General features: G+C 51.9%; 1 protein-coding gene across 1 annotated transcript; it reads right to left on the reverse strand.

The window, feature by feature from the left end:
* Window positions 1-4,718: 4,718 nt before the first annotated feature.
* LOC104148646 (up-regulator of cell proliferation-like) lies at window positions 4,719-14,946 on the reverse strand. The gene is given in 5 exon segments (XM_068923670.1): window positions 4,719-9,076; window positions 9,079-10,203; window positions 10,729-10,824; window positions 12,658-12,840; window positions 13,157-14,946. Coding segments are annotated over 3 exon segments (4,812 nt in total). The 5' UTR covers window positions 10,814-10,824; window positions 12,658-12,840; window positions 13,157-14,946; the 3' UTR covers window positions 4,719-5,474.
* Window positions 14,947-19,023: the final 4,077 nt, after the last annotated feature.

Raw genomic sequence — 19,023 nt, forward strand, 5'->3', positions numbered from 1 at the left:
TGATGGGGGTTAAAGAAAGGCGAACTGCAAACTCCAACACGGCTCACCAGCATCGGCCTCCCAGCAGGCACAAAGCACAAGCCAGCCTCCTCCAGGAGACATCCAGAGAACTGCAAAGAGGTTGGCCACCGGCTAGGCAAGCGGTGGGGGGAAGGAGCGGCCCCAGCAGGCCAGGCTCAGTCCCCCAGAGAGAGGAGGCACTGTGTGGGGCAGGGCTGCTCACAGCTCCCGCTCACCCCCGGCACACTTGCCCAGGCGCTTCTCAGGAGGAAGGTCAAGGCAGGGACTCCATCCCCAGGAAGGAGCTTTCCTGAGCCTCTGCTTTCCCTTTGCTCCTGTCGCGGTAGCGGGGAGAGGGAGAAGGAGCTCTGAAGTCTGGACAAGGGCCACAGACTCCCAAGCCTACCGAGAGAGCAGCAGGTCTGCGAGGAAGCTCCAAAAGTGCCTTCCCCCACTCCTCTGCCCCCCACAGCACCAAGCAGCAGTCCAAGACTGCATTTCCCTTCTGCCACGAGTTTAACCCACCTCGGTCCTGCTGCTGGTTGTACATTGTTCTTCTGCCACTGGAACAGTTGAGAGACCATGAAAGGCAGTTTTGCTGGCCAGCTCTATTTCCCTGACGTGAAAAAAGGGAAACAAATCACATGAACTAGAGAAAGAAAAAGGAGTGAGAGTATCGGAGCTTCCAGGACAGTGGTCTTGTTTTACAGCGACTGACGTATTCTTCCCCTCCTTGAAGGTGTATCGCAAAGGATTCTCTCTTTGCTCTCTCACTCGCTACACAATTGGTTTTCCTAATTTGTCCCATTCCAGGGCCTGTGATTGTCTTGGCATTCCTCTCTGCTCAGAGGATTCTCTGCAGCTTGTGGGAAGGATGTTGCCAGCCAGGAAGTTAGCTCTGTTCTTCCCTCAGAAACTGCTGCTTGGATGTTCCCCTGATTCTCCAAACTGCGGAAAGAGCTGGAGCTACATATCGTCTGGGTGCTCTCATGTCCCTTGCATATTCCCGTGTCCCTTGTGTCCCTACATAGCCTCCCGTGCTGCAAAGGACCCACAGAGCCAAGGTGTCACCACACTGCACCTGTACAGGGTCCCGACTCCCCTGGACAACAGCCTTCAGGGACTTGCTGAAAAAGCCCTCCCTTCACGAGCTGCCCTGCGTTCACCCTCCCACGCCGTTTGCTTTCTGTCGCGAGCACAGCTTTCCCCTCTCGCCTGGCTTCTCCAGATCTTCCTGATGAGCATCTTCCTGCCCCCCGTTTCAGCCCCTCACCTGCCAAACAGAATAACAAAGCCAGGCATTACCTGGACACGCAAAGGACCTGGCAGCTTCACAGACATCAGGGGCTGTTGGGGGGAAAAGCACTTTGGAAGTCTTTTGCAGAGCTCAAAGGACAAAGTGGGCACCAGGAAAAGCAGGAGCAAGCGGTGCTTTGGGCAGCTTCCCAGAGCACCGCAGGGCAGCTGGGCAGCCGCTTTCCCAGAGGGGAAGGGGGAGCTCGAGCAGCTCCAAAATGCTCTTTGCATCCACCTCCAGCAGCCCCAAATGGCAGCTGGCCACGTCCCGCGCCCCTTGCCAGCTTTACTCCCGCAGCAAACTTGGCTTCCACACAGGCCGGGAAATACAAAACCCATCAAAAGCAAAGAAAGGCACGACATGAGCTTTGCTTGCACTCTCCCTCAGTGTCCAAGGCAGAAGAGCTTAGCGTGGAAGCTGGTGTAGAACAAGAGTCTTTGGAGGCAGCCCTGAAGGCAGCCCTGAAGCTGGGTCATCCTGTTGGTATGATGTTGATAGGTGCCAGGAGCAATGTCTGTCTTGTTGAGGCTTGCAGAGGCAAACCTTGCTGTGGAGCTGGAGCAAGAGCCTGGCTGTTGTTGCTGTTCAGCAGCGCCCGAGTTTTTCATTTTTGTGCCAGGCCCTTGCAACGTTGGAAGCTGTCGCGGTCAGCTTCTTGGCGGACAAGCGGAAGGAGTTGGAAGAAGGGCAGAAGGAGCTCTACAGGGCTGGGAGTGGGGACAATGATGAGGCCTTGACCTCCCTGGGTAAAGACCTTTTGGCGTAGTGCTTTAGAGAAGAGAGCTGGGCGCTGAGGGAGAGTGCGAGCAAAGCTCATGTCACGCCTTTCTTTGCTTTTGATGGGTTTTGTATTTCCCGGCCTGCGTGGGAGCCAAGTTTGCTGCAGGAGTAAAGCTGGCAAGGTGTGCGGAACCTGGACAGATACTAGAGTCACGTCCTGCATTTGCGTGTCTCAGGTCCTTTGGGTGTTCAAGTACTGTCTGTCTTTGTTATTTCATTTGGCAGGTGAGGGGCTGCAATGGGGAGCAGGAAGATGCTCATCAGGAAATCCAGGGATTGTAATCACCTGGAGCTGGAACTTGCCAAGCAGCAAGAACCCAGCAGGCGTGTGATCAGCTGTGTCAGCCTTGCCTGCAGCGGCCATGAGGCAGTGGAGCTTGTGCTTCTGAGGGGAGTGAGGAAGAAGAGCAGCAGAGTGCAGACTGTGGATGTGAGAGGAGCAGACTTGGGCCTCCTGGAGGGACTGGTGGAGGAATCCCATGGGAGGCAGCTCTGAAGGGCTCCAGAAAGCTGGCAGGTCTTTCAGGCCAGCAGCCTCCAAGCTCCAGAATGGCCCATGCTGATACCCAGTTCCAGTGTCAGAGAAGGAAATCGCAACTGCTTTAGCTTCAGCACTGTTAGAGAAGGAAAGTGTAGCTGAGTTAGCTTCCGCTTAGCATCGGCCTGACTCTTCCTTAGCATAAGTGCCTAAAGTAGACGAAGCCTGCAGGCCTCAAGGCCGAACTGTCCAGGAACTCCAGAAATTGCTGACGATGTGACATTGCTGATGATGGAACTGCAAAAGCAATTAAAGCCAGCTAATACAGATACAAAACTCACTACCCAGGAGACCAAGTGGAGTGCAGGAGACCAGATGGGATGCACCTGGCTTGTGGTTGAGCTTTGGGAAGATAAGGGACTGGTAGGAAACAAGGACATGGTAACCAGCCTGGGATGTAGGCCAGGACCTGTGCAAAGGAGACAGACACCAATCAGAAGGAGAGCGAGCACCGACTCAGGAAACAAGATTGGAGGAGACCTTCCCTGGCAGGCAGGGAAACCAAGCTGTCAAGGGTAGAATTACCCCAGAATGTCTTTGTTTGGGGTCCCCCCCGGAGGCACCCAGCTCCAGCTCTTACTATGCTCTACCGTCATTTAAATAAATAAACAATTTTGCTGTTATATGTGCATGAGACTCTGCTCCTTGGAAACCTAGCGTTGGACTATTTCTACAGCACCCAGGAAACCAAGCAGACATCTCAGGAGACAGGGTGGCCAAAGAGGGAACTCAGGCATGAGCTCTAATGCAAAAAGGCAGCACACAGCAATTTTTCATTTTTGTGCCAGGCCCTTGCAACGTTGGAGGATGTGCACGGGACCTGGACAGCTGCCATTTGGGGCTGCTGGAAGTGAATGCAAAGAGCATTTTGAAGCTGCTTGAGCTCCCCCTTCCCCTCTGGGAAAGCGGCTCCCCAGAGCCTTTTCAGCTTTCCCCTCCAGCTCCACCACCCACACCCAGAACCTTTCATCTTCCCAGGGGACAACATCCTGGCCCTCTTCAGCTGCCTGGGGCTTGGCTGGTGGATCAGGAGTTCTCATAGCTCAAGACCCTTCTGCATCTCTCCAGCTACAGCGCCAGCTGAAAACACCATTCGCTTGCACCAGGAGGGTCATGACAGTGCCTGCAGCCCAGCCAGTGCTCACACTGGTCTCCACAGGGGCCTTCCAAAGACTCGCCCAGGGCACCTGAGCAGAGCTGGACCGTGGGGCAGCAGCTCCCGGGCAGCAGTGCTTCCCAGCAGAGATGAACCCAGAGGACAACTCCTGCCACCCCCAGGCCACCCCAGGCCCTTTGCCCCCCACGCGCTCACCACCAGCTTTCCCAGCCAGCAGGGCTCCGCTGGAGGCTCCTGGGACGATGGTGGCTGTGTCCCCTCTGCAGCGGGGGGGGGGGGGGTGTCAGTCTTGGTCCCCGTTCGTGTGGTTGCCCAGACCCTGCACCGAGGCCCTCGACTTCTCCCTCTCCGTGCTCTTTCTTGAGTTCTGCCATCTGAGCCCTCTGGGGAGATGCCCAATCTCCTTCACCCCTGTGGCTCAGACCTTGCGTCCCACTGAAAGCAGCTTTGGGAGAGCAGCCCGGACACCTCCTGGAGACCGTGTTCCCACCCAGCCAGGGCCACCCCCAAGGATTTGCCTCTGCCGCCGTGGTAGCCAGTGCTGGGGTAAATGCAACCCTGCCTCTTCTTCCAGCCCTCCTCACCCCATCCTCGCCACCCCTTCAATCACATCACCACAGGGCTGCTGTCACCATGGGATCACAGATGCTTCCTGGGGCTCAGTCCCACCACAGTTCCAGTGCTGGCCATGGAGAGATGAGGTCAGGGCTGTGGCGGGAGCTGCCAGCACAGGGCACCAGTGATGCTCAAGGGGAGGATACAGGGGTGTCGGGCTGAGGGATGGCTAAGGAGGGACAGCCCGATGATCGGATTCCTCTGCAGCCAGACCCGATATCTGCATGAATGATTGGACTTGCCTCAGCTGGGCACAACAGAGCTGGCAGCAAGCTCCAGCCAGGGCCGTAAACTGACACTTTGGCTGGGGACCTTTGGCGCATTTGCTTTAGCGGGTGTATGGAAAACAGGAAGCCAAGAATGCTGTGGAAGGAGGTTCTCCCTAACTGGTTTATTGACAGCATGACCCAGGCAGCTAGCCTGCACCGCAGACACCTCCAGGAGTTTCACTACTACCCCATTGGCTTGAAGAGCTTGGACGTGGCCACTCCTCCAGGAGAGGGAAAGGAGCTGAGGTCCGGACGAGATGATGCCTCCTCGGTGGAGCCCCTGGCTGGAGAAGGGAAGTTGCCTGTTGCTGTGGCAGCAAAAGACAGTCCCCATGCAAACCTCAGGGCAATGCCTGGCTGTGCACCCGGATCTGGCTCAGATGCTTGGAGCTGGATGCTGACAGAGTGCTGTGCTGTGCTAGGTGTGAGAGCCAGCAGGGAACCCTGAATCAGCCAGGAGCCTGGTGAAGAAATGTCTCCTGTCATGATTGCATGTTTGGCTGGTTCTGAGGTTTCTTGCCCTCTCTGCTGAGGCAAAAGGCAGTGGAAGCAGTGGACAGGTCTAAATGCCACATTGCTCTGATCATTTGCCAAAAAAGCATTACCAAAAAAGCTTGCATACTGGCTAGGAACTTATTGGATTCCCAAGGTTGCCAGCCAGACCAAAAACTGTTGATGCTACAAATTACAGGTATGGTTTGGATCATTTGGAAAAGGGGAATGATTCTTAATTGGCTCAGTTTACTTTAAAAGAGGTGCAGGCTCTGGGAGCTTCCATGTGCGTTTTCAATTAAGTTGTCTTTTGGTAGTTCTGAAATGCCTTCCTATCCCTGCCCAGTAAGCATCCTCGGAGGCTTTTCAGTTTGCATTATAGGTTGCCTTTAGGGTGCCCAGAACTTGCTCTTTGGTTAATTTTCTCCACTCCCTCGGTAGGTCAGCTGGTTCAGCACAGTATTCTTCTGCAAACTGCTGATTGAATTCCTTAAACACAAACTTCCAGTAATCGGAGGCTTCAATGGTAGCGTCTGGCTGGATGCGCCAGTCTGGGTAATACTGGCGGTACTCTTTATAAGGATGGAATTTCCCATTGGTGTCGATATTTCTGAAACTATTCACTGAAACCACCTCTGAAGAGCAAACTGAATAGGCTAGTTTTTCCGTTTTCACATGCACCATTCCTGCTAGTCCTTGAGGCCTATGCACCGAAGCAAAGTGCTCTTTGTGGTCATTGCCTCCAGCTTCACAAGGGACCTTGCAGAACGGGCACTGCTTCCCACAGCCAAACACTCGACGGAAAATTTCATCCTGGGGCTTCACAAGTAGGCTGCAGAGCATGGTCTCCAGGTCTGAGCCAGAAAGTTGAAGGAGGATGTCTTCTTTCAGCTGGGGAAGTGAAGTCAGTAGATTAGCACAGAACTGCTCCGTCTTTGCTGTGTTTTTAAACTGTATGCGAGCCAAGCTGTGCTTGGGAATGACCAAATCCTTCTGCAGAGCTCTGCAAAAGTGATTTAAAAATGCCAAAGCGTCAATATTCTCTTCAGTTTGAGACTCTCCCAATATGTTGCTTATTTTCTCTACTATTCCCGAGAGACACTTTCTCTCCAGCTTTTCCAAATGGCCTGTTTCTTTGTAGTGTTTGCTTAAGTGTCTTTGAATCCAGGTTTTGACAAACTTTTCATAGTGAGAAACATAACTCACATAAGATTCCACGTTCATGTCATCCAGCAGTTTCTTCTGCAGAGCGAACTGGAAGAAGGTGCGGCTACTGTATGTGATGGACTCGCCCAGGCTGAGAATGTCATCAACAATATCTATTCCTAGCCTTTTGTAGATATAATCTATCAGGGCAGGTTTAAGGCACTGATTGCAGAAATCTCTGGCTCTTATTTGATTTTCATCTTTTTCCCAGTAAAGATCAGTAAACGTGGAGAAATACTGAGCTTTCAGCTTCTCCAGATGTTGCTGAGGGTCGTTTTCTTTGACAAAGCGGTCATGCATCTCTTGGAATCTATGAGCTGCCTTCCCCAAAATGTGTAACTTCAGGTCCACTTCAAGGGAAGGACTGAAACAAAGGCTTTTCTCACAGTTCATTTGTAATCTCTTGTTGATCATGTTCAGCAGCTCTCTGCAGTAGGTTTCATCGTAATCCATTTTGGAGTTTACCTTTTCCTCAATATACCTGTTACAATCACTGATCACAGCTTCAGCAAAATTTTGTAACTGCATGTGCACGTCCTTCCCTCTGAGGGCGTCTGCTATTGCCCTAAGACGATTCCTTTGAATGCAGCTATAGTCTACTCTGAAATCCTCCCTTCCGTGCTTACAAAGGCTTTCTGCTTCTTGCAGCTTCTGCCAGATGTTACTTCCACAATGCTCCAAATCCTTTCTCAACAGCACCTCCACCTCCACATAAATTGTTCGCTTTTCTAAATTACTGAGCCTTAGTTCTGACAGCATATTTTCCCACATAGCTTCAAATTCTGATCTGAGGTCCTTGTTGCTCAGTTTACATTGTCTGTCTTTGCATTCACGCAAGAGCCTGTTGACGTCCTTCTCAATTCTCTGCACGCAGGAGTCCTGGATGCTTTCTAGCTTGAACCACCCTTTCCGAATTTGAATGGCTTCCTTGAACTTGCTGTGTGAATAACTCTGCAGTTCCCTTTTCAGGCTTTTTGTACTCTAGATGAAATCTTCACGATACTTCTCTATCAGGTTTACATTGTCTACTCCACATTCGAAATAATCTTGTAAGAGTTTCAAGCACTTTTTTTCCTCATGCTGCAGTTTTTCTTGGGCTTCCTTTTCCAAGGTGACCTGGAAATCTCCTTCTAGGCCCTGAGGTGTCTGATTCTGGATGAAGGTTTCCTTTTCCAACAGCCAGTGGTGCATTGCCTTGCGGAAGTCCCACTCCCACGCTGCATACTTCATGGACAGTTGCTCATAGGCTTCAGCCACGAGACTGTTTCTGAAGCTGAAGATGAAATTCTCGTATTTCACTGCCTTCCACAGGCTCCTCAACTACTCAGTGAATTGGGGGATGTTCTTGAGGCTTCTGCTCTTTGCCTTGATTTTGATGCATTCAAACAGATGTTTTTTGAGCTCCCCCACAGCTTCACTGTACCCCACGTTCACTGGGGCCATGGGGGGCTCTCCCTGCCACAGCCCAGGGATGTACCAGTTGTTTTTCTCAGAATTGTAGTCTATAATGTCAGAGAACGACACCTCTCTAGGAAGCTTTTCCATCCTTGCTGCAGCTTTGGTCATGTCATTCAGCTGCTCAAAGAGGTGTTTCCTGTCTCTCATGTTCTTCTCATGGGCACAAACATCACTGACGTTCTGGTGCACAAACTGGCAGTTGGGTTTTATGCCAACTTCCCCCATTCTGAGAAATGCGTGGACCGCAATTTGCAGAACATCCTTCATTTCTGTGGCATTCTCCATGGCCAGATTCACAATCGTTATATCGCTCAGCCCAACCACCAGAGTGGCCAGTTCATTGTCATGTTCGTAACTGTCCTCCAGTTTGGCCAGCTCAGGGGCTTTCAAGCCTTCAGTGTCTATGACCAAGATGAAATCACAGCCCAGCTCCTGCTGAAAGCTCGCTGACACTTTAATCAGCAACATGAAGGCCCCCCGCGTGCATCGGCCACTACTCACTGCAAACTGCAGGCCAAACATGGTGTTGAGAAGGGTGGATTTCCCTGTGCTCTGCACCCCCAGCACCGTCAGCACCACCAGCCTGGATTTGCCCCCCAGCCTGATGTGGAGTTGAGTCAGGACATCAGCCACCCACTGCAGCGGGATGTTGGAGGCATCTCCATCAATCAGCTCCATGGGAAACCCTTCCAGCATCAGGTCAGCTGCTACACCTGGAAGCCGGACAAACTGTCTGTGTTCTTCAGGCATATTTATTTCTTGGGCCATTGAACATTCAGCCTCATAAAACTGCCCCAGCTCCCGCATGAAGTGCTCCACCCCTAAGGAGCTCTCTGAAATTTCTTTATCAAGTATGTTTAACAACTTTGTGTCATTTCCTGAGAGCTCATTTTCCTGTTTGTACTTGGCATTCAGTTGGGAAATCTTCTGCCTGGCAATGTGATCCAAGTTGAATTTCAGCCATTTCAGGAAATAATGTTTCTCCACTGTGGAATGCATCCCTATTCCACTAATAAATTGAATCAAACTGGGGGTGAGATCACAGTGATTTTGCTGTCTGCGTAAGTCCTGGACTCTCTCCCTCAGCTGAGATTTGTAATCTTCAGTGGCAGTGTCGCCCTGCTTTCTCATCCGGCACAGCTCTTTCTCCACTTTGGCCAAGTTCTTCCAGAGCTCTCCCTGCAGCAGGAGCATCTCCTGTTTGTACCTTGCCACATCTCCTATTCCTGCAGTGATCTCCCTGGCCAGCGTGCTGCCAGTCTGGCATTTTCCATAGTCCTCATCCACCAGGATCTTCAGGTCACGGCCACGTCGGCCATGCCCTCAATGGTCATTGTTTTAGGGGAAGCGTTGAGTACGCCTGCTATTGCAGACTGGAGGCTTTTAACAAATCTTGCTTCGTTAGTACTACTAGTTTTTACTAACAGACATGACTTTTCCAAGCTCAGTGCAGGGGTGAACTTCTTCAGGAATGCCAGCGTTTTCTTGGCATTCCCACCCTGGTCACTGATGATGAAGAAGTATTTGGTTGTTGATCCTGACAGAGATGACAGCAGCTCATGTTCTAACTCTCCGGTGCTCTCAATCACTATGAACACTGCTGAGGAGACCTGTGTTAAAAAGCTAAACTGCACCCAATGTGAGCTGATGTCCCCGTGAAGGTTGGTAACTGCAATGGGCTCTGGGAAGAGATCTGACTTCTCCCTCCCACGAGGGAAGTACCAGCTAATTTCTACTAGCCCATCTGCAATTTTCCGGCATGCATTCCCAGACTCCATGTCCCTGTGGATAAAGAAATCGTGGTGGTGCTGAGAAGGACTGAGAACAGCATTGAGGAGCTTGGACTTGGAGAAGCTGCAGTGCCCCAGCCGCATGAAGGAGAAGGTGGGCATGGGCACACACACCAGACTCTCCTCCTGGAACCCTCTGCTGTTTGCCAGGGAGTGTGGACTCCACTTCTTCACGATGCTCCTCATGGCCCAGAGCAGGAGGGTGTGCTGATGGGAACCAAGAGGAGGAAGTAGCAGTGGAAGAGCAAACTGGCACATGGCCATTTTGGAGATGACCTCCTGCTGGAGGAAGCCATCTGAGGAAAGCAGAACAGCACAGAGGACATCCAGAGGATGTGAGGAATCACTCTCATTCACCTCATCCAGAGAAAACAGATCATCAGACATGTCTGTATCATCTCCGTCCACACTTGTTCCTACACCAGCACTTCTCCCATTGCCCAAATTGGTGCTTCTGGCCAGGCCATGTAGACCCATTACCTTTCTCAGAAAATGCCATGGTAAATCTCCTTGGGTCTGAGGCATCCCATCATTCATGCTTTGCTCAGTGATCTCAAGGAGGTCCGTTAGCTGCAGCTTCTTGGTCTGGTGTTTCTCCAGTTCTAGCACTGACAGCACAGACTGAAGTCTTTCTTCTCTCTCTGGAAGAAAACAAGCATGTAAGCAAATCCCCGCTGTTCAGTTAATGCCACTATGTAAAAGGAACGACAATTTCTGAAGAGAAGTAACAAAACCAGGAAATGAATAGGTCTAGGGAGCACTCCTAGAAGGACAGTTACTAGGGAGACAAATGGGACATAAGAGCACTCCTGAAAGAGTGGAGGAGCTTTAAGATCTTTCTGTACTTCACTGTAGATGTTCTTGAGGTCCTGGAGGGCTCTTGCTCGCTCCCATGTCAGCTAAGCTTAGCGCATTTCAGCAGGGAGTGACGAGGAAACCTTGCTTTTGGTGCTGTAACCCACGTTACCTACAACCCACAGCCAAGCTTATCCTAGTAGTCTGAAAAGCAGGGGCCATCTAAGCTCCCTTACAGTGAGAGGCCTAGTCAAGGAATGTGACAGGCTGGCCCCAAAATTGTGGATGCTGCCTGCTCCTAGTGTGATGTCCTATTTGCACTTTTGCTGAAGGGCGGCAATGGAGCATCAAAGGGCAGGGGAAACTCTTACCTGCCTCCGCTACTAAACACGAAGAACCTGCAGCAAGTTGCTTCTGGGAGGGCCTGCAGCCTTCATGCTGGGGTTCCTCCTCCATCTCTTCAGACCCTAGAGAGAAAGCCAGATTAAGATTTGTCCAAGCCTTTCTGGACCCCAAGGGCTGCTCCTGTAGGTCTCCTGTGTGCCAACGAGGAATGTGCACGTTTCTGCTGCATACAACATGTCTATCCTCGGACTGTGGTCATGGGATGTGACATGGCTGTGCCATGGGCTGGCGCCCCTGCACTCAGCTGTGGGCTGTGGCTGCCAGGGCTCTGAGGGCAAGATAGGCCGTCATGGCCCTGAGCAGCCTCACTTGGGGCTTCCACCCACCCCCTCTGCCCAGGGGCTCCATTTCAGCTCCGCCTCGGGCCTTCAGTCTCTGCCTGGGCTGTGTCCCAGGTGTGCATGTCCCAGCCCTGTTCCTGAAGTGCTTTTTGGCTTTCCTAGCTTGACCTTGACCTTTCCTAGCTAGTACCTTGTTGTTGCTGGACTGCCAATAGGACCTCGGCACTAAAATGCATAACTGCATGTGCACGTTGGAGATGACAGACTCCCTAGCTAGCCTGTGACCAGTTTGGTCACATAATGCCACCTCTTCAAGCTTCTCTGCTGAAAGTCTGCTGGCCCAGAGGAGGAACCAGCTGAGGACTTCTCCCCCAGCAACACTTCTTCCAAGCCCCATGGTCACAACTACCTTTCCATATAGGTGACCCGCAAAAGGGTCATGATGTGGGGTAGCAGCAATGAAGGAATAGGAGAGACTGAAGCAAGAGGCTAAAGGGCAGAAGGGAAGAGTGACTGCTGGAAAGAGCCAGAAGAACAGACCACCCAGGAACAGAAGGAAACACATTCCCTCAGCCCTGGAGCAGCTGAATTTGTGCAAGCTTGCAGAATTTGTGCAGCTTGCAGAATTTGTGCAAGCCAAGCAGGAGATGAAAAGCCATAGGGTTGAAAACCAGCCTGCGCAAGAGAACCCACTGAGCCAGAGGCAAGTGGAGGAGGTGCATTTGTGCACAAACTCCAATGCTTCGTGTTTGCCTCAGTCTCTGTTTCTATAAGTTTCTTCATCTCTTTCCCGGCCCCTGAAGGTAAAAGCCCATATATGTTCAAACAGCCAGTGGGGTCCTTTAGCCCTCAGCTCAGCCCCTTGCCAGAAAGAACTGCAACATGCCCCGGGTAAAGGCAGGAAATTGAGCATCACTTCCACTAAATGTCACACTTGGGTAGGAAAGCAACACAGGAATGTTCGAAAATCTAAGAATTCTGTCATAAGATCTGGACTGTTGCAATCTGGAAATTCAGACCCTTCTGCACCCTGCCACCTGGAGCTACTTCGGCCCTTAGTCCCAGCCGCAGTACCAGTGGCTGGTCCTGGGCTCTTCTTCCTCATCTGAAGGTGCTGTTTCATTTCTGCTTAGGAGGACAATTCCATCTCCACCCCCCTCAGCTCTGCCTTGCCTCTAATTAACTTTCGGTTCTCGTGCAGTCCTTATCCAGCAAAGGACAAAGGTATCTGCCCCTTCACTTGCCTGTCTTGAAGGACAAGGGGCTTCTATGTAGGAGATGCACATATCAGGCACCGGGGGCTGCGCCATGGGGCAGTCAGAAGGGACTGGGCAGCAGAGAAAGAGCAAGGTCTGCTTGTGCTGTATCAAAGACCCAGGCTGCCTGCGCATGAGCTGGGGTTTTGCTGTGCCCCCATGCTCTAGGTCAATATCCCATCAAGCTAAAAGACCCAGACCTGACCTTCTGGGCCTCCACCTGGGTCCATCTCCTGGACACCTGTGTCCCATCCTGGGGCTCAGAGCCATCTAGATCCTTCCCATGGACACCTGGTACCCTCACCTCCTGAAGCTCAGGGTACCCTGGATGCCTGGAAAGCCAGCTTTGAAAGCCAACCTGTGAGTCCGGAGATCCCAGGAACTTCAGCCTTGAGATGTTAGTGCTCTTCAGAAAACTCCTCAGGTCTCTGCCTCCCTTTCTGCAGGGTCGCAGCGTTGTCAAGATCAGCACTGTGTCCTCAGCGGGGCCCTGCAAACAACTGGCAGGGAGCAGTCTGAACTTTGGAAGTTTCTTTCACTTCTGAAAGGAAGCATGAAACAGTGACAGCTTTTCCAAATCCACTTTCACTTTCCATTCAGACGTGTAGGGGCAGAAAGCAGTTTTGCACCCCACCCCCCCCCTTGATCAGGCAGAAATCAGAGATGCTCTGCTTCAGGGAGGGGGCGGCAGTGAGAAGCTGAAGCTGCAGGAAGCCTCATGTTAAATACTTAGGGAAACGAGAACTTGCTTTAGAAAGCAGCCTTGTTATTTTTCCATTTCCCAAACAGCAAGTTCCTCAAAAGAAAGATGAAAGTGAAAATAAAGCTATTGCTGGCTCTCTGTCCTTCCTTCCTACCTGCAAAAGGCTGGGAAAAGGCACTTCCTCAGAAGCTGGGAATTCTTGGTCGCTTCTGGCACAAAGGTACTAATTTTGTTAGCAAGCAGTAAAGCTAGGCTTTTGACCAGAGGGAAGGTCAGCGAAGGGCTTCCTAGCAGTAGCCTGACTGTAAGAGGAAGCGTGCTATGCACTGCGTTCTTCCAGAGCTTTGTAACTCCTCCTGGCAGCCCCCTCTTCAAGAGCTTCCCAGGTATTGCAGCCCTTGAGCATCAGCAAACATTTCTGCTTGTATTAGCTGGCAGAAGACAAATCTCAGCCGAAGCTTGCAACCTTCGATGTCTTTGCCACTGAGGGCGAGGGAGGGGAGAGGCTTAGTCCAACAGCTTTGCAGAGCAGGAGCAGAGGGGCCACTGGCTCCAACCAAACGGTACTGTCTTGGACAGTGTTGAACAGCAGATGCCTGGGAAGAAGGATCAGAACAGTGAAGAGTACATAGATTTTTTTCCGCAGAGTTTTCCAGCAAGCTGCGGCCTGGGAGCTTCCTCAGCCAGAGGCAGCAGCCCCAAAGCCTTTGCTGTGTTGGTTCTTCTGGAAGTGCAGCCCGAAGCACACCATGAATCTACAGCAGGGCCGAAGGCAGCTCCTTGCTTGCTTGCTCCTCTTCTGTTCCTTTTCGAAGAACGTTTGCTTTGCTTCTTTTGACCTCCGCAGAGCAAGCAGCTTCTGCTTTCACGGACATCTCTGTTGGGCTGCTTGGCTCTCCTTCTGTCGCGGATGGAGTGACATCTTCCTCACCAAGAGCCATTAGCTCACAGCCTGCCACTGTGTGGGTAATGTGAAGATTTGGTTTTTTTTCTTCCCACCTGCAGTGAATATCCTCTGACACTTTATTGCCCAGCCATTCAGTGGGCTTTGATCCTTCAGCAGCTCTTTTCTCTTGGCCTAAAATACAGAGATGAGTGAGGGGCTTTGGTTTTTGTTTTCTTCTAAAGAGCCAATCCCCGCCAGAAGAAAGCAAGGCAAAAAGACATCTTGGGCTGGCTTTTTCCTCCAGAGCGTGTTCTTCACAGCATGGAGTCACGTGTATGTGAGCACAACTTGGATTTGGAAAGGGAACTGGAACTGCTCATCACAAAGGCCTTAACCCATACTCCTGAGCCTAAACCCTTAGGAAAGGCCCATAAGTGTCTCATCCTGTTCTTCCTGCACCGCTTCAGAGGACAAGTGGGCCAGGAAACCTGCAGGGCTGGAACCTTAAGCAGGACCTCTCCTTGAGTGGCTGAATACTTTCTTTTCTTATTAGTCATTGATTTTCAAAAAGAAAACAAGGACTCCCCAGGAGTGTCCCCTGCCACCTTGAGATGACTCTGGCTCACAATTGCACCACTTCCACAAGGGATAGGGAAGAGTCTGCTTAGGTGCTGTTGGAGAAGCAAAGCTCCCCAGATCAGTTTCGGATGTGGGCCTTCAACTCTTGTGTGGCGTGCACGTCCCAGCCTCTGACAAAGGAAAGCAAACTGAGAGGGGGGCAAGCTGAGAGATGAAAAATTCCATTTCAAACTAAAAAGCTTTGACTGTGAGGGTGCTCAGACCCTGGGAAAGGGTTGCCCAGAGCAGTTGCGTAGTCTCCATCCCCTGGAGATATTCAAAAGCCGACTGAACGCAGCCGTGAGCAGCCTGCCTCAGTTGACCCTGCTTTGAGCACAAGGATTGGACTAGACACTCTCCAGAGGTTCCTACGTGTAAAGGGAGTTTCTCGTATTTCAGCAGATGCCTATTGCCCCTTGTCCTGTCACAGGCACCACTGAGAACAGTCTGGCTCCCCCTTCTTCACTCCCCCCCATCCCCCAGCAGCCATTTATATGCACTGATAAGTTTTCCCCTTCCCCCTGTCCCCCTCAGCCTTCTCTTCTGCAGGCTGAACCATCCCAGCTCACTCATCTCTCCCCATATGACAGCTTCTCCAAGCCCTTAGTCGTCTTTGTGACTGGACTCACTCCAGTATGTCCAAGCCTTTCTTGTACTGGGGATCCAGCACTGGTCCCAACACTCCAGCTGTGGCCTCACCAGTGCTGAGCAGAGGCGAAGCATCATCTCCCTCAACCTGCTGGCAGCACTTTTCCTGATGCAGCTCAGGATGCTGGTGGCCTCCTTTGCTGCAAGGACACATGGCTGGCTCATGGTCAATTTGGTGTCCACCAGGACCCCTAGGTCTTATTCTGCAAAGCAGCTTTCCAGCCAGTTGGCCCCCTGGCAGTGCTGCTCCATGGCAGTGCTGCTCCATGGGCTCTCTCCTCCTGCAGGTGCAGGTCTTGGCACCTCCCTTTGTGGCTCTTCATGAGGTTCCTCTCTAACCTTTTCTCCAGCCTGCTGAGGTCCCTCTGAGCAGTGGCACAGCCATCTGGTGTGTCAGCTGCTTCTCCCAGTTCTGTGTCTACAAACCTGTTGACGGTGCACTCTGTCCTCTCACGTGGGACCTTAGTGAAGATGTTAAGGCATGTTGGACCCAGGATCTGTCAAGGAGCAGTGAGGGCTGGCTGCTGCCTCAGGCACAGCGAGCTGGGCACCATGCCAGGACCAGCAAGGCAGGGGCCTCACCAGCCAGGGTAAAGTCCTGCAGTACCTCAGAGAGGCAAGCAAAGCAGCCCTGCAGATGGTAGCCATGTTCAAGCAAGAGTCCAGATCACCAGGCAAGTTCCTGGTGATGAGGCAGGCCCAAGGGCAAGCAGGGAAGTCAGTCCCTGAGGCATGCTCTGGACCAACAGGGAGCACAGCTGTAGCTGAGCTGGAGACTACGAATGCCCCACCAGAGCTGAGGCCAGGACTGGAGGCCCAGGCCAGACTGACATGGAACCCCTGGGCTTCTGGGCAGAGGGTGCATGTGCAGGCCCCAGGTGAGGCTATGGAGAGCCTGTAAGGCCTATTAGTGCCCTCAAGGCCCTCAGAGCACTCACCCCTGGGGCAGTCCCAGCTTCAGGACCTCCTTCCACCGCTGTAGCTCCAGGCGAGCCCTCAAAGCAGTTCTCCTCCCCTGTGACCTGCAGAGCTGGGCCGTAGCCTCTTCATGCTGCCTGCCCCATTGCGTCAAAGTTCAAATGAAATTATGTCCCTGAGTTGCATTGCACTGGAACTTGAATGGCTTATTGTGAGGTCAGTTCTGCCTCTAGGTCTTCTGGACCAGCAACAGGCACATTACAGCTGCCTGTCGCGTGAGGGCACTTCTTTCTCATTACCTCATAGGCCAGTATGAAGGAGATGGCTTCAACGCTCATTGCGAGACCACTTTTGCCTCCTGACCTTAGGGGCAAGCAGCAGGCACGTTGATGCTGCTTCAGCATGGTAGGTCACTTCTGTCGCAGGACCTAATAGGCCAGAGGCAGGCACCTGGCATCAGCACTGACTGTGAGGCCATTTCTGCCTCATGATCTGATAGGCCAGAGGCAGTCACAAGGCTTTGATGTTCAGTATGAGGTCACTTCTTCCTCAGGACCTGATAGGTGCTGAGGATGGGTACCTAGTAACATGGCTGAAACTGTTGTGGGTGTTTACTGCAGGAAAAGGAAGAAGAAGTAGATGAGGCCTTCTACACGCAGCTGGAAGTAGCCTCACATTTGCAGGCCGTGGTCCTCATGGGGGACTTTATCTGCCCTGATATCTGCTGCAGGGACAACACAGCAGGGCCCAAGCAATCCAGAAGGGTCCTAGAGAGCATCGATGGCAACTTCCTGAGACAGGTGATAGAGGAGCCAGCAAGGAGAGGTGCTCTGCTGGACCTCATCCTTAAAAACAAGGGAAGGCTGCTTGAGGATGTGAAGGCTGGGGACAACCTTGGCTGCAGTGGCCAAAAGAGGGTAGAGTTCAGGATGCTGAGAGGACGGAGCAGGGCAAAAAGCAGGATCACAACCCTGTACTGCAGGAGAGCAGACTTTGGCCTCTAAAGGGACCTGCTTGGAAGAATCCCATGGCATAGGGTCCTAGAAGGAAAAGGGGTCCAAGAAAGCTGGTTCAGAGACAAGGAGCTCCTCCTCCAGGTTCAAGGATGATCCATCCCAATGAGCAAGAAGCCAAGCAAAGAGGGCAGCAGACCTGCCTGGAGGAACAGGGATCTCCTGGTCAAACTCAAATAGAAGAAGGAAGCGTACCAAAGGTAGAAGCAGGGACAGCTCACCTGAGAGGAATATAGGGAGTTTGTCCGAGTGTGCAGGGATGGGGCTTGGAAGCACAAGGCCCATCTGGAGTTCCATGTGGATGTCCAGGACAAGAAGCAGGGCTTTGATAAATACATCACAGACTAGGGGAAGCGTAGGCCCACTGCTGAATGGGGCAGAGGCCCGGGTGACAAAACGTACAGAAAAGGTAGAGATGCTGAATGCTGTCTTTGCCTCAGTCTTTACTGCTAAGACCAGCCCTCAGGAATCCCAGGCCCTGGAGACAAGGGAGAAAGTCTGGAGAAAGGAAGACTCTCCCTTGGCAGAGGAAGATCAGGTTAGGGATCACTTATGCAAACTGGACGTACACAAGTCCATGGGCCCTGATGGGATGCACCCACCAGGGCTGAAGGAGTTGGTTGATGTCATTGCAAGGCCACTCTCAATCGTCTCCAAAAGATCATGGTAATCAGGAGAGGTGCCTGAGGACTGGAAGAAAGCAAATGTCCCTCCAGTCTTCAAAAAGGGCAAGAAGGAGGACGCAGGGAAGCACAGGCTAGTCAGCCGCACCTTGACCCCTGCAAAGGCGATAGATCCAGCTCATCCTGGATACCATTTCCCAGGTGATCAGGAGCAGTCAGCATGGCTTCACCAAGGGAAAATCATGCCTCACCGACCTGAGAGCCGCCTTTGATGGAATGACAGCTGAGGAGATGAGGGGAGAGCAGTGGATGTTGTCTCCCTCTATGGAAAATTTGCTGCGCGTAGCCAGTGGAATTTCCTTCATTAGCCATTCGAGAGCTAGTTGAGTGATAACCAAACACAAAAAGTCAAATTTCTTCCTTTGTGTGCACCCCTTTTCATTTTTATTTCCTTTGGAGGGTTCTGAATCTCTCTAGCTGTTTGCGCTGTCCAGTTCCACGTACTGTTTTTTCCCACGGATGTATCAGCCCAAGCCTGCTGTAAAACTAACATCCCCTCTGTTCTCTTTAATTCTCTTCATGCTACAGACACGTAATGTTTTTAACGCTCTCTTAACGCTTGGCACGTTGCTCTCTGATCTGTTTTGTGCCCCCTACTTCAGGCCTGATGCAGTGGAAGAGCCTGTAGGTTAGCTGAAAGTTTTCTGAGTGCTCAACTGGGAGCATTAGGCACTACAGCTTGCTGCCGCTTCCGTGCGCCTCCGGATTTGGCTGCAAAAGCACTGTCGAGTTATAGGAGTGCCAAGACAATTATAGCAACCAAGTTTTTGGTTACTGAGTAGCTGATCGTGCCAGAGCTGTAACCCTGGTGAAGGACAGAGCGGTGGGATATGTGTCTCAGGGACGCAGGTAACTTTACCTTTTTTCAGCAAGCTCACTGCTGTTATTGAACATCTGCATTTGTCATCCCACAGCAGCAGACATGCACACTGGTGGGCAGTGGTCCAAAGCTGCTGGATCAGAGGAAGTCCCAATGGCAGATAAAGAAGAATGGCTATCCTGAGGGGAAGAAAGACCACAATTTTCTTCTACCTACTAATTCTCTGTCCCTACTAGGCAGGAGCAGTCACATGGCTTAAATGCTGATTGTGAAGTGACTTTGCCTCATCGCTTCATAGGCCAGCAGCAGGAGAAGGATGTCAGTGCTGATTGTGAGGTTATTCCAGCCTCGCTGCCTTTTAGACCAGTAGAAGGAACGTTCCTGCTGCTTCTATTAGTGAGGTCACTTGTGCCTCAATACCTGATGGGCCATCAA

The sequence above is a fragment of the Struthio camelus genome, chromosome 35 (assembly GCF_040807025.1).
Source record: "Struthio camelus isolate bStrCam1 chromosome 35, bStrCam1.hap1, whole genome shotgun sequence".
Lineage (NCBI taxonomy): Eukaryota > Metazoa > Chordata > Aves > Struthioniformes > Struthionidae > Struthio > Struthio camelus.